The sequence below is a fragment of the Eublepharis macularius genome, chromosome 1 (genome assembly GCF_028583425.1).
Source record: "Eublepharis macularius isolate TG4126 chromosome 1, MPM_Emac_v1.0, whole genome shotgun sequence".
NCBI classification, from domain to species: Eukaryota; Metazoa; Chordata; class Lepidosauria; order Squamata; family Eublepharidae; genus Eublepharis; species Eublepharis macularius.
Genome location: NC_072790.1, coordinates 177,617,366 through 177,633,650, shown reverse-complemented (window position 1 = coordinate 177,633,650; position 16,285 = coordinate 177,617,366). Strand labels below are relative to the sequence as shown.

Genomic DNA, 16,285 nt, shown 5'->3' with positions numbered 1-16,285 from the left:
TCTGTCCTCCTGTGAGGAGGTAAAGTATTAGCTTCTTCCTCTGTGAAGGCTTGGGTGTACGCTCTGTATTGCTTGGGTATTTGGTTGATTTCTTCCTGGGTGAGGAGAGCAGGCTCAGTTATAGTCGGATCATTCCCCCAGTTTTGATTCCAACGATGATTTTTGCACGATTCATGGGTGAACGTGATGCTTCCCTCTGCCCAGTTGATATAGGGGATATGATCGCATAACCACCGGCTCCCCAGGATCAAGGGGTATTTCGCAGTGGCACTAATGACAAATGATCTCATTTCCCAATGTTGTCCCATGCCTGTGATGATCGGCGTGGTTTCGGTAGTAACTGGATTCATGTTAGTGCCATCCATTTGCTCGAAAATGACAGGTATTTCCAAATCTTTCACAGGAAGTACTAGTCCGTTTACTAAAGCTGGTGCAATAATGTCTCTGGAGCAGCCCGAATCAATGAGGAAGCTAATACTTTACCTCCTCACAGGAGGACGGACTGTGCCGTGGAAATTTTACCGGGCGCCTCGCTGCCCAAGGGCCGTCTATATCCTATGAGTCCTAACGAAAGAAGAGCTCTGCAAGTTCATTGACCTGACATTCTGCCCCCTCTTGGCTGGGCCCCTGAGTTAGATACACTCCAAGGGCTAGTGGACGCAATTCGAGCCCAATATGAGGACCCCCTAGAAGAAACTAGAGCCCGTTCTACAACACCCCGATGAAAACCGCCCCTTCATAGTACAGGTCGACGCCAGCGACACGGCAATTGGGGGCGTACTGCTACAGCGGGGGGGGCGGATGAGAAGCTCAAGCCCTGCGCCTTCCTTTCCAGAAAGTTTTCAGAGGCGGAAAGGAATTGGAATGTTTGGGAAAAGGAGGCCTTTGCTGTAAAAGCGGCTCTCACTACCTGGAGACATTGGTTAGAAGGAGCCCGACATCCGTTCGAAGTCTGGACGGATCATAAAAATTTAGAGGCCCTACGCAGCCCTCGCAGGCTAAACGCCAAGCAACTGAGATGGGCGGAATACTTCTCTAAATTCGATTTCACATTAAACTTTCTCCCGGGCAAAACCAACTTTTTGGCCGACGCTCTATCACGCATGCCCCAGCACAAAAGCAAAAGGGAGGAGACAATTGACACAGTCTTTTCACCTACGCAATTAGGGGGCGTGGTGACCACACGCAGCCGCACAACCCTCTCCCCTCAACCCGATCAGGGATGGAGAGAAAAACTGAAAGCTGAAGTGGAAAAGGAGGGGGGGGATGTGCCCGAAGACACACTACAACGATCCGCTCAAGGGGAATGGCTTTGGGGAGATCGCTTCTATGTACCCAAAAGTTTGAGGAAAGAAGTTTTACAACGCTGTCACGATGCTCCCACGGTGGGGCACTATGGGTACTTAAAGACGCTTCACTTAGTGCAACGCCAATTTTGGTGGCCAGGCATGCGCAAAGACATTTCACAATATGTAGCGTCTTGCCCCATCTGTCTCAGCGCCAAATCCCGAAAGGGCAAACCTCCGGGACTCTTACAACCTTTAGAAACGCCAAATCGACCGTGAGAAATAATCTCTATGGACTTTATCACTGACTTACCCCCCTCAAAGGGGCACAACTGTATTTTAGTCGTGGTTGATTTGTTCTCCAAGCAAGCCCATTTTATACCTTGCACCACAATTCCTTCTGCTAGAAAACTAGCCGATATCTTTATAAAAAACATTGTAAAAATATTCTTTTCCATCAAAGGTGATCTCGGATCGCGGCGGACAATTCGTTGCCAACTTCTGGCGGGAGCTTTTACAACTGCTGGGCATTGAACAAGGTTTAAGTTCAAGCCATCACCCGGAAACAGACGGACAATCGGAAAAAACTAATCAGATATTAGAACAATTTCTGCGCTGTTACATTAATTTCCAACAAGATAATTGGTTTGACTTGCTCCCCTTGGCAGAATTCTAGTATAATAACAGCGTACACGCTTCTACGGGAGAAACTCCCTTCAAAGTCGTCTATGGCTTCCACTTCAAACCATTCCCGTTTGAAGCGCTTCCCCCCCCCCTACTACAGCTTCCAAAGACGTCACCAAATGGTGGGGGGAAGCAGCTCAACAATGGACTCAAATTAAAAAACACCTCATCAAAGCCAAACAGGATTACAAAAAGTACGCCGACCGCCACCGTGCGGCAGAATGAGAATTACAACCTGGTGATCTTGTTTATCTTTCTACAAAGAATCTGAAAGTAACCCAAACCAGCCGCAAGCTAGCGTTAAAGTTCTTAGGACCTTTTCCTGTTCGCAAAGTAATCAACAAAGTGACTGTTACCTTGGATTTACCAAAGAATCTACGCCACGTGCATGATACCTTCCATGTTAGTTTGTTGAAAAAAGCCCCTTCTGCCGACCAATGGCACACCCGTGCACCTCCAATTCCTACTTTGATCGATGATCAAACCCACTACGAAGTTCAACAAATATTGGACTCTAAAATAAAAAGGAATTAGTTATTTTATATCATCAGATGGAAGGACTTTGACTCTGGGTTTGATGAATGGGTGAATTCTGTACATGTTCATGCTCCTAGATTAGTTAAAGCATTCCACTCTCGCTACCCACATAAACCTGGGGGGGAGCATCTTAGAGGGGGCAGAATGTCAGGTTCAGAATGCTTTCTTGTATGCCTTTGCTTAACCGACTCCATCTTTAATCTTTTCAGTGTTTAAGTGCTCTCTTCCAGGTGCCAAGGTTCCCAGGCAGCTATCTCACAGAAAAGGATTGTTTTGGCTACCGACGTTCCACCAAGAACCGGCCTTGGGAGATTTTCGCTCTTCCGACTTCAAAGGGGTTGTTTTGAGAACTATGGGGGGAGGTTGGGCCTGCTGTGATCTGTTACTCTGTACCTCATGCTTTGCCTGTCATTGGTAACAATGCATATGTACCATCCTGAATATTGCATTCAGGCTAGTGGACTATAATGAACTATTTCTCCAGTAAAAGCCTTTTGGAAACAATGGACTGTTGTCTGATTGCAGGAGGTAGTCTGGAAGAAGTACATTATCTAGCCACAGTTCTGACAAATCATTCATATTTGGACAACTTTTCTGTTGTACTTTATTGGAAGGAGAAAAATAATCATTACCTTAATAATAACAATTTAAATAGTTTTATTTATTCAACTGAAACAATAACATTACAGCATATGTTATTTGCTTAAACAAACATCCATGTTTGTTAACTAATTTGGCTAAACAAAATATATATATTTTAAGAAACTTAGACTGTCAGCCCAGCCTACACATGAAAAACTTAAATACTGTCCTCTGTAGCTCACTTGTCATCTTCATCTTCTTCTTTGTTCATAATCTGGAAAAGAAAAACAAGCTTTCCTGCTTTATCGGGTCCCAAACGATTTCTCAATTTAGAATGAATGAGTCCAAAGGAAGAGAATATTCTTTCAACGCCTGCCAGAAGAAGCTACTGCTGTTAAAAGTGAAATCATTACTTGAACAGTCTCTAAATCCAAGTGCTTAAGTGACTTCCACCAGTTCACTGGTGTGACTTTCTTTAAAATATCTTCAGCAAACGTATATTTCTTGAATGGTTCCCCCTTAGCTCTGAAGTTTATTATAGTTGGCATTACAGATGGATGATTGCTGGATACCCATGTCATAGCTAACTCCTCTTCCTCAGCACTTAAGTTTTGACCCTGATACTGGATATTGACAATATTTGCCAAAAAATGAGCTGGAGACAGTGCTTGTCCCATTCGTTTTTTTTAATGCTTGTAATTTAATTCTGTCCATGTGTAGTTCTGTTTTTAAGTGTTCACTCAGTTCCTTCCAAATTTCAACAGCATCAGCAGTAAAACAGCTCTTTTTCTGTATTTTGTTTAAAGCTTCAGAGATGGGTTTCAGGATGCTCAGCATATGTTCAACATTTCTCTTAAGCCCAATGTTGAGGATTTTGGCCGTGACAGTGCCATCTATTTTATCTCGATTTTGTTCACAAACTGTCATCAGAATAGGCCAGTTCTTGATATACTGCATTTTGCACGCATGCCTGCCTTACCGATAGGTAAAGGAACTTCATTAAAGTATTCCCAAACTGGGTCTCTTTTAAGGCCTGCTGCCATTATAGGTTTTTTCCTCCAAGGAAAGAATGTGATAAACCTCAGGTCATACACACAAAAGATCCAAAGACTTGTGCAGTATTGTGCTCAAAAAGTTTCACTTTCATTTTGTACTGCTTGCCCCTCCCTCCTCACACTTAGTTTCTTCTTGTGCAGATCTATTCCACTCCAAACAATCAGAAAAATATTGTTTCTATTCACTGAACTTCTTGAAACTTAGCACTGAAGGGGTTGATTCTGTCTTCATAGGTTTGTAGAACAATAGGATTAAGGTCTTTTTCTCAACTCTGTTCATGTTATAACATTTTTGCTGTGAAGAAGAGGCATGTGATCTCTGCTGAGCTGACACAAATTCAGTTTTGAGAACTGCAAAACCAAGCATCTGTGATATCATCTTGTAGGCAGAGAAACTGCCCAATAATCTTACAAAAACCTCTGGAAGAGCATGACATTGTGAATGGATTAATGGAATTTATTTACCAAAAAAATTAAATATATACAGCCTTATTCTACATAATTAAAAACTAATCTTTATTTCATGATTATTCATACCTTTGGATGATAATATATTTTCCTCAAAAGGCATTTTATTTAAAAAAATCCAATTTAAATTTTAAAAATCCTATTTTTTTTATTGTTTTTAAAAAAATCATTGATTTTTATCCACCCTTCTTCCTACATAAATTCTTTTTTTTAATTAAATTTTATAAATCAACATAACAGTAAACAACTTCAAACATTATCACATAAACAGTAAATACAGAGGGTAAGGTATAGAAGTAACAATAAGATGTTTTACATAGAGAAATTGATAACAGAATACTATTATTTGCAGTCATTACAGTTAGAAATAGTATACAGAGTCTAGTGAAACAACTTATCTTATACCTAACTATCAAGAATTTTCTGATATAGATGGTTTGGAGAATTTGCTTCTGTTCTGTCAATATAATCTAAGAAATGCCACCATTTTCCATAGAAGTTGGATTTGTGTACCTTGCTGGTTAAATTATCTGTTATTTTATCTATGATAAGTTGATCCCATACTTTTCCTACATAAATTCTAAACACTGCCCAATACATATAGAAACTGAATTTCTTATGCACCAACATATGGATTTTGCAATTACTTTTAATATGTTTTTAAAACCAAGAAAACAATTTCCTCATCTGGATTTTATCTAACAGGATAAATAAGAATCACAGTAAATATCTTTTAAGATTATCTTTGTCTAAAAGAAAATGTAAATGTCAACTTCTGAGGTAAGACATTATAAATGACACCAGGGAAGTAGATTTTATCCCCTTTAATGCAATCAGAACATGCTACTGGTAATTACTCTGTGAACACTAGAAGTTCTTATCTCCATTGCTACACTAGCACTCTCTTCTTTCTAACACCCCTGGACCACAAATGGATCACATGAGGGAAAAGTACACCAATGAATAATGATGTGATTTTTTTGAGGCTAGAGTTTAAGAGGCCAGAAGGATAGAATGCCTAGTTTTCTAAGGCAGTTTTTAATATGGTTCTTATTTGTACAGGCCCCACAGCAAGTTTATTAAAAGCACACATAGCAACAATTTCTTCCCTGACACATAAAACTCATTACCATTATCGGGTATACTGCTCTGTAACATTAAATCCCTAAAATTCTAATACAAATATTGATGTCATTAAAGATCACCTTAACAAAGATCTCCTTTTTGCATGCTGCATACCAGCAGAAGATTTCTACAGTCAATATTTATATGGGACAAAGGATGTGCCACAGAAAAGGTCAAGTTTTCTGAAGTGGAACACAAAATCCAATGTTTGCTTCAATGCAGCCAAATGTTGGCTGGTCTTAAGGCGTTCATTTCACATCCTTAGAATGCTAGATTTTGCCAAGGCTGAGTCAGATGAAACAGTTTAGATTCAACACTTGCAAAAATTTTGAACAAAATCTTTAAGGCATAGTTGAACCACAAGTTACATGTTCCATAAGGTACTGGGACAAATTATTTTGTCCAGACAAAGGCTACAGTACTTTCTCATAGATGCAGAGGAGTTAGCCGTGTTAGTCTGTGGTAGCAAAATCAAAAAGAGTCCAGTAGCACCTTTAAGACTAGTACTTTCTCAGCTTCAGGTTTTAGGGCAGAATCCACCAGTATTTTAGATATAGCTGACCTTGTTCTGCATCCTTAAAGTTACTTCAGACATTTCCATAGCACCTTAAGCTTATTTTGGCTACACTCCAAAACTACCCCCTATTTAAGCCGCAAGTTTAAAAAAATCTTTTGTCGTCTTCAAGAATATAGTTAATACTCAATTCTGCCCAGTATCAAGAGGTGACAGATACAATAAGGCTGGATGCCTCTGCACTGGTCTCTACTTCAGATATCCTGTCCTACATCAGGAAAAAAGGAACCTGGGCATCCCAGCAACTGCTGACCCATGTAAATCTTACACACATTCCAAGTGGAGAAGGGATGCAATGGAGCATGCAGGGGACACTATCAGCCAGCAACCAATCTTCAGTTCTAGGGCCAGGGCGCCACTATGCACCATGAAAGACTACTATTAAAAACCAAAAGGAGTAACTCAAACTATAAGACTAATGCCAAAGCACGACTCAATAGACACTGTGTAGCAAAAGAACAAAGAAAACATGCAAGAGTTTGACAGGTCCACATAGACTCCCTCTCAAAGTAGATCCCTTCTCCCCATCTTGGATCCTACACATTTTACCATGACAAGACCTGAAACAGATTCCTCAAACATGGGACAAGACAGTTTTAACTAGGGAAGCATAAGGTAGACAGCAAACAGAATTTTATCCCAACAGAGGGCCACAGACATTGAAGAGTAAGATGGAAATCAGAAAGGATGAAGACAGATTAGGCAGGAAGCATGTTAAAATTCCCCATTCCTCCATTTGAAGCCAGCTGGGTGACCTTGGGTCAGTCACAACTCTCCCAGAGCTCTCTCAGCCCCACCCATCTCACAGGGTGATTGTTGTGAAATGGGTGTTAAGTTGTTCTGAAGGGGAGTATATAAATTGAACGTTGTTGCTGTTATTATTCTCCATGTAAACCACAGTAAATCTTGCTTACTCAGCCACATGTTTAAGATCAATATATATTATTTATAGAATGTGTATCGGTAATCCATAGACATTATAGTCATCCTTACAACAATCTCCTACAGTAGTCCAATATTAGCCAAATGTCGCAGACTGGTAGAGGCAAAGTAGAGGCATACCAGAGACTGGTATGCACACAATACAAAGCTGTGTTCTGTGCCTCTCAGTCACATGAAGACCCAATTTGTATTAGGTTGGCAACACACAGGGAAAGGGTGCTTAAACCTCCCATCCTATCACACAAACACCATTTTCCTGACTTGAAAATACCTTGGGAAGCCACTTGCTTCTTGCCCTGTTGGAGAAACTTATGTGAATGCCTATCTAATGAGTTTACCGCAAATACACCATTGGAATTGAGGACTCTGAGTTAGGAAGCATAAAAAATGCTGGGAAAAGTAATACATTTTAAAATTGTCCTAGCACAAGATACTAAAGAAGGAAAGATACTAAAGAAGTAAAGAATTTTAGTTCAGTGCTTTGTAGAATGTCTGCTAGGAAAGGATTCTTAGGTCTCACAGCAGGACTTCTCCAGAACTCTCCTAGAAAAGTTTTCATAGGCTGGAGCTCTACACTTGATTCTGTATTCAGAAGTTTTATTTCAATGAAAATGTGTATTCATAAAACTAAGTATTTCTGTACTTTATGTAATTCTACTGTATACTTTGCAGTTAGAACTGAAGCATATACTAGTAATGCAATGCCATTTATCGGACCAACAAAAAGCCTTTTAAGGCTAAAATGTCTTTTGCGTAACAGTGGAAAGACTGTACCAAAAGCAGCTTAAAAGCAGAGTTCAACAGATCAAGTTATTGAACATTATCTGAAGTCACTGAAAATGTAGGTCTTAACAGAAAAACTCATTTCAACAGCTGTAAGGTTTCAAAAGCTGGGAATATTACACACAGACCCCTCAGTAGTTCTTCCCTAACGATTAGTTTTTAGATGCTAGTACAGTTACTAATGTGTACTACTGGCAATATTCTCAACTATATGGTATGATCAAGATCTTGAAACTGATATCAGAAAGGGGGGGAACAAGTAGACATTGATACAGAAAAGCAGCTATTTTTGCACTTCTTGCCATATCTTAAAAGAGCCTGAATAACCATTCAAAATGTGAAAGCAAAAATACAGCAGCTCTTGAAGTAAATGCATGGATGGCTAGGCTAACATTCAAGCAGATATAGCTATACCTAGTTGAACTTTTAAAAAAGGTTTCAAAAGGAAGATCAATCAATTATAAAGATGAAGACCATGGTCATCACTGATCAGTATCAGGGGACATTAATTTCATTATAAAGCAGTAGAGTCACTTGAAATTATAATTCAGGCAAAGAGTTTTCATTACTGAACTAAAAACCATGTTCCAAACATTTGAAAGTAGGGGGTGGTGGCTATAAAAAAAAAGAGATTCTTACTTTAACATCATCTTACCATAACAGCATTACCAAGCAGCCACATGAATTAAGATTCTCTTATATAAAGAAACACTGTTAATCTAAAAAAACCTCAGCATCTGGGATGCTCTTCAATATATGGTACATCAGCAGAACAGGAAATGAAATATGGACTGCAGACAAAAATATAGATCCAGGGAAGGAATAATATACAATGCTTGGAGAAGACAAAATAGAATTTCTAAATGAAGCCAAACTTGGAATCACAGTACTTATGCTGAAGCAAAAATGTACAGTTTTTAATGGTCTCCAGTTACCAGTCACAACCCATGAGTAAAGCTACAACCTGCAATTTCATTAGGAACACATTTCAGTTCATTTGCAGAGAACTGATACCTCAGCTAAATATATTGGCACCAATCCAGAGAACTGCAAATGTTACAATTCACTGTATCATTCAGTTATCATAGAGATGGGGAATAGAAGTGTCTTGATACGCCAATAAGTACTCGAGCATAAGTTGATAGATGGCACACATTGATTCAGGCCAGGTTCCTTCCCCCATCCTCTAACCACCCATGACAGTGGGAGGTACCACCCTGCCTCTGTTTGCATCCAAAACACCTGACCAGAGCACAACATGCTTTTCAGAAGACACTATTACAAGGCAATATTAATATGGGTGGTGCCAAGACAATACTGCACAAATCAGCTGAAGGATCCAGACTGTCTCCACATAAGCAGCTTGTTTTATTTCCAATGGACAAAATGCATATGTGCAAGTCTTTTTCAGAAGCAGATCACCATAATTGGATCAGGGACAAGGAAGCAAATTGCATTAATTTCAACTGGATTTCTGAATCTATGTGCTTTGGAGCAGGGTATTAATCTGCTTCTGGCACAATGTGCTATTCTGAGAACTATTTAATATATTATTTTCATGCAGAATAAGTAGACTACAGCAGTTCTATAAATGTAAGCTAATTGTTTAAATCTGAGAATATTGAGATTCTATAGCAACATTATCTCTTCTGTGATTCTGAGCTCTTGTCATATTAGTAACAGAAGTACAATATGTCTGCTGGTCCTGATTTGTTAGAAGACATGAAGGTTTATAATACTTTAAATAAAAATATAAGCTCACATTATCACATAAATATTGTATTATTTAGATCTGAACTGTGTTTAAACAGCCACTCTCTGCATCTGAGTGCTTTACCCAACAGACAAACATGTAAGTTTCATGAATGCAGGATCTTCAGATGCCCTAAAACATTAAAGATTCCAGGAAAACACTAGATAAGCTTAACAACATGAAAGTGTGACTACAAAAAGAGAGATAGGAATTTCAACGCTAAATATGGCTCAATAGCTGCAAAACAAGAAAGGGCAGACCTGCAGTTATTATAATAAAGCAGCATCAACTTAATAATACTAAGGTCTAAAGTCAGTACACTACACAGCACATATGCACATTAACCACTGAGGGAAAAGTCACTTTTTTAAATCCCATGAAAAAACAACACATTCCAGGCCTGTGTTAGCTGCTATTTATAAGTTGATTATTGTAGTACAGGACTCTCTTCAAGAAGGGCAGAGTAGTGCTAAAAACTGACAATGATAAAGCCAATAGCAGTATGGGAGAAAAAAAAGAGAGCTGGAAAAAGGAACCTCCTACTTCTACTTACGCTTTTCTACCTCACCCATCCTGTAGTAAATGAACTGAGGGATGGTAAAGAGAGAAAGCAGGCCATAGGAAATCTGGTGGGAAGGTGGCTTTGCATATTTTGTAACGCCATGCATATAAACCAACCGTGTGTATATAAGAAAACAAAGGATCACATCTTAAAAGTCCAGTATTCAACATTCCCACTACCCCTTCCACAATCCACCTTAGTGCAAAGATAATGAATACTTGGATGTTCTTATATATGAGGGCTCCTACAGACATTAGTCATGTGAGTCGTTAAGAGTGGGGGTGGAAGTCACACACTAGAAGGATACCAGACACCCTCACAGACGCCTCCCGAAAGGCAACGAAGATTCACTTTAAGTACTCGCACACCTCCCCCGGGCCCAGTCCCCTAAAACCCCTACAACGTTTTAAGTTGCTTTTCGGTAAGTTGAAGGGAGACACCGTCTCGGTCCCGTTGCCGGGGAAAAAAGGAAACTTTCTCCACCACGCTCGAAGAAAACCCTTCTCCTCCAGGGCAATAATTCTCCTCCGCAGGCAGATTCCCTCCCGTATCTCACCCTCCACGTCCACACACGCTCACCTTCCAGCAGCCTGGTGATGAGGCTATCCACATTCAGCTCCCCGTCCGCCATTTTGTAGCCAATGGACTCGGTCCCGGGCGGGGAGAGAGAGAAGAAGAGAGCGCTTCACTGAGGAGGCAGCGGCAGGGAAAGCAACAGCTCACTCTCCCCCCTCAAGAATCCCCCGGCGGCTCAGGCTCGCCCGCACCCGGCACCCGAAGTGCCCAACACAGTCGGGGTCGCTTCCCCTCGTTCTCTTTCCAGCTGTGCTAAACCGGGGAAGAGCCGCCGCCGCCGCCGCCAATCCTCCCTCTTCTCCTCCCCACCCTCTTGCCTGGCTTAGGCCTTGCCACGCATGCGCCGTACGTTCTTTCCACAATCCCTCCCGCGCCTCTTGCCGCTCGCTGTTGCTTTACTTCAACAACTGCGCGGGAGTATCGAGTCGAACTAGAGCCGAAACGGCTTTGCCACCCCTCCTCCCGCGACTACGCAAGCGCAGTAAACTTAGTCCCCGCGGGACTACGAGCGTTCACGTGGGCGTGCACGCGCTTAAATCTGTCGTTTCTCCGCCGCCTTCTCTGTTTGTGTTTCCTGGTAACCAGCAGGGCCTGGTCAAGGCGGAGACGCGCCTTTAAGCAGACTGCTCCTGTGCTCACTTGTTCTTCAGCAAATGATGGTAGTGGTTTTTATGCCCGTCACCAATGTAGGCAGAAAAGGCAACGCTGCTTAGCGCAAGGGCCTAAACTCTTGTTTCCTTACGTAGATTTTCATCCACTTTCTCTTTAGGTTGCCTACCAAATTTAGTTGCCCAGCCTATTAGGAAAAAAAGGCTGTAAGGCTATTGAAAGGACAGAAATGCACGTATATTGTGTTTTTCTGATTTCCTACTTTCTGTAAGATGCAGGTACAATAACAACAACAACAACATGCAATTTATATGCTGCTCTTCAGGACAACTTAATGCCCACTCAAAGCGGTTTACAAAGTATGTTATTATTAGCCCCACAACAAACACCTTATGAGGTGGCTGGGGCTGAGAGAGCTCTTAGAAGTTGTGACTTGTTAGCGGAGTGTAAACAGAGCAGAGAAGTTACGCTGTGCTGATCAACGAGGCAAAAAGTTTAGTTGAGAAATACAGGAGAGATAGGAATAGAGTCCTTGCTATCTGACTACATCTTGTAGAAGAATGAATAATGCAGGAGAGAGAAGAAGCAGGATATTGCCCTGTTTAGCCCAATAGGAGACAAGACAAGGAAATGACCCCCAGGAAACGAGAGATGCAGCTCTCACTGTCCTAACTAAGTGATCCTTCTCTTCTTGCTGCTGCAGTACACCAGACATTGCAATTTCCAACATGACTGACTTGAGGTTACCCAGCTGGCTTCAAGTGGAGGAGTGGGGAATCAAACCCAGTCCCACACTTATCCACTACACCAAACTGGCTCTCCAGTTTAATTTAATAAACTGGAATTAATTTAATTTAAACCGTTTTGTACAAGATCGGAGGCATTTCTAAAAACTTCCTTTTAGAGAATGCTGCTGTAAATTACTACATTTTTTTAAAAAGTTCCTGTTATGAAAAGAGTGTGCACTGTGCACATTAACATATTTCTTGTAACAAACTTATGTAAGAATTGTTTGTGCATTGATGAGTACAGCATTTTCCATTTACTCCCAACTTCCCTAACAAGAATCAGACAGGCATGTTAGGCTAAAGCCCTTTTTGGTTTTAGGGAATGGTTAAAACATAAACTACATTGGAAATAGACTATAGATTTTAGAGAATTTGATCTTTAAAAAATTCTGCTGGCTCTGTGATGCTGTGGAATAAGCCATACTGCTACATAACAGAGAATGGGTTGAATTATTAGAGTGAGTGAAAACGGGCTTAGAACTTCTAGTTTAACTTTCTAAGGGCACATTCTTGGAAATAAGCCTCATTGAATAATATTGACAGCCAGTGTGATGTAGTATTTTGAGTGTCAGACTAGGATCTGGAAAAGCCACAGAGGCTTGATGGGTGACCCTGGGCCAGTCACACACACTTGGCACCCACTTCAGTCTCAGCACAGGGTATGAATCCAGCAACCCCTGCAAGAGATCACAGCACACCATTGTAGCCCTATCCAAAGAATCTTGCACTTGTATATCAAGGCTTGCTACATCATTGTCCTCTTGTGCATATAATTTAGAATACACAAATAGAAACTTAATGATGAATAGCCAGATGAAATGGCACATTGCACAAACAGTCAATGTTTGCAACTAAGTGGGAAGAACATATTGCTAACACTTGTCATTTTAGAACCCTACACACATTCCAGTCATACCAACTTCACTATTGAAATTGGGGTTGCAAAGGCAAGGTATCACACACCAGAAATTCAGGACTTACCTTCAAAGTTGAGCTCTAAAACATTAATTCCTCACCTAGAAGTATGAAATACACTCTAATACAGACAATATCTGTCCCGTGCTCCAAGAGCATAAAGAAATAATGCACTCATTTAACAGTCCTTATTTGCTCTATATATGGCCAGAGACTCCAAAATACATATAAACATCCACCATGCACTCATGAAGGGAAGGGAATGATACTATACCACCTACTGTCACTACTTGGCAAACAGTGATGCCTCCTTTTCTCTTGCAGGATAAGAGCCAATAAACAAAACAGATTCCGTAGTACATACCACTTCCCCCAACAAGTCTAGTTCTGTTGCTCTGACTCCACTTTTGTGTGTAAAATCATGGCTGACAGCACCAGACATGTAATCTTCACCGTGTAATGATTACTTCAGCATCTGCCTCAGCTGGGACTCGAGCCCACATCTGTTTTTCTTTGCAGTGTTCTTTCCCATGAGTTATCATAGAATCATAGAATCATAGAGTTGGAAGGGGCCATACAGACCATCTAGTCCAACCCCTGCCCAGTGCAGGATCAGCCTAAAGCATCTCTGACAAATATTCATCCAGCCTCTTCTTGAAAACTGCCAGTGAGGGGGAGCTCACCACCTCCCTAGGCAGCTGATTCCACTTTTGAACTACTCTGACCGTGAAAAAGTTTTTCCTAATATCCAGCCGGTACCTTTGTGCATGTAATTTAAGCCCATCGCTTCGTGTCCTACCCGCTGCTGCCAACTGGAACAGCTCCTTGCCCTCCTCCAAATGACAGCCTTTCAAATATTTAAAGAGAGCAATCATGTCCCCCCTCAACCTCCTCTTCTCCAAACTAAACATTCCCAAGGCCCTTAGCCTTTCATCGTAGGGCTTAGTCTCCAGACCTCTGATCATCCTCGTCGCTCTCCTCTGCACCCTCTCGATTTTGGCCACATACTTTTTGAAGTGAGGCCACCAGAACTGCACATAATACTCCAGGTGTGGCCTGACCAAGGCAGTATAGAGAGGGGCTATGACCTCCTGCAATTTCGACGCTATGGCCCCTTTGATGCAACCCAAGATTGAATTAGCCTTTTTTTGCCACCGCATCACACTGACTGCTCATATTTAGTTTACAGTCCACTCTTACCCCAAGATCCCTTTCGCATATACTACTGCCCAGAAGTGTATCCCCCATCCAGTATTTGTGCTTCCCATTTTTGTGGCCCAGATGTAATACTGTGCACTTGTCTTTGTTGAATTGCATCCTATTCACAGCTGCCCACTTCTCCAGAGTATTCAGGTCTTGTTGAATTTTAATTCTATCTTCTTGGGTGTTTGCTACTCCTCCCAATTTGGTATCATCAGCAAATTTAATGAGCAGCCCTTCCACTCCTTCATCCAGATCATTGATAAAAATATTGAAAAGTACCGGGCCCAAAACCGAGCCCTGCGGCACCCCACTGGACACCTCCCTCCAATCTGATGAAACGCCATTGACCACCACTCTTTGAGTGCGGTCCTCCAACCAGTTCCCTATCCACCGAACTGTCCTATAGTCTACTCCACAGTCTTCCAGTTTGCCCATCAGAATGTCATGGAGGACCTTATCAAAAGCTTTACTGAAATCCAGATAAATCACGTCAACAGAGTTCCCCCGATCCAGTAAGCTGGTCACTCGATCAAAGAAGGAAACCAGGTTGGTCTGGCAAGATCTGTTAGGAACAAAACCACGCTGACTTCCCTGGATCACTGAGCGGTCCTTCAGATGCCTGCAGATTGATCCCTTTAAAATCTGTTCTAATATCTTCCCAGCAACAGAAGTCAGACTGACCGGCCTGTAGTTTCCCGGGTCATCTTTCTTCCCTTTCTTAAAGATTGGGATAACATTTGCTCTTCTCCAATCTTGTGGCACATCCCCAGTCCTCCAGGAGGCCTCGAAGATGATGGACAGGGGTTCTGCAAGTTCTCTAGAAAGTTCTTTCAGCACTCTTGGGTGCACCCCATGCGGCCCAGGGGATTTGTATTCATCCAATGCAGCCAGATGCCTCTCCACAACCTCTCTGTCAATTAGCCACTCAGGTGTCCTGCCACATTTTCTACTATCTCTAGATGTGCCTGAGTTCTTCAGGGAGAAAACAGAGGCAAAAAAGTCATTAAGCCTATCTGCTTTTTCTCTGTCCTGCATCAGTGTTTCTCCATCTACTCCCAACAGCGGTCCAATTGCCTCTTTTACCTTGCGTTTGCTTCTCACATATCTGTAGAAGTTTTTCTTATTGTAGCGAGCCCTCCTGGCCAGCTCGTGCTGAGCTTTGGCCTCTCTGATGGCTGATCTGCAGTACCTAGTAACCCTCATATACTCCTCTTTAGAGGTCTGTCCTTCTCTCCATTTCCTGAACATTTCCTTTTTCTCTCTTAGCTTATTCTGGAGCTCTCTGTGCATCCACATCGGTTTCTTGGAGCCCTTACCATGTTTCCATCTTGCTGGGATAGTGAGGGCTTGATCTTGCAAAAGCTCATGATTGAGAAGGGCCCACCCTTCACCCGCTCCTTTCCCTTCCAGCACACTCCCCCATGGAATGACTCTCATCAAGCCTCTGAGTTCATTGAAGTTGGCCCTACGAAAATCTAACCTACGAGTCTGGCTACAAACTTCCTTGGCTCCCCACAGCAACTGGAATTCAAGGAGGACATGGTCACTTCCCCCTAAGGTCCTCACCACCTTCATCTCATCTACCAATTCTTCCCTGTTGGTTAATATTCTACCAATTCTTCCCTGTTGGTTAATACAGTTGTTGCTGTATTTAGTACTCTGATGAGTGTCTAGGAGGGAGCAATGTTCCTGCAGCAGGATTTGAGCCCTTACTCTGGACTGGAGAGCTCATGAGTTATTTGTCACTCTTACCTATGGAGCTAATGGGATGCTGTGATTGGAATGGCAGTTTCCCTTTCTGGCACTGGCAGTTTCCTTGGCAAAAAGGGTTGCTGTTTTCAGA

General features: G+C 41.8%; 1 protein-coding gene across 1 annotated transcript in view; it reads right to left on the bottom strand.

The window, feature by feature from the left end:
- The window catches only part of PPP1CB (protein phosphatase 1 catalytic subunit beta), an 86,640-nt gene extending 75,310 nt beyond the window's left edge, over window positions 1–11,330 (bottom strand). Inside the window, exon 1 of the mRNA XM_054978921.1 lies at window positions 10,931–11,330. Within this exon, the coding sequence (XP_054834896.1) occupies window positions 10,931–10,982 (52 nt within the window). The 5' untranslated portion in view covers window positions 10,983–11,330. The remainder of the gene's footprint in view (window positions 1–10,930) is intronic.
- Between the last annotated feature and the right edge of the window lie 4,955 nt (window positions 11,331–16,285).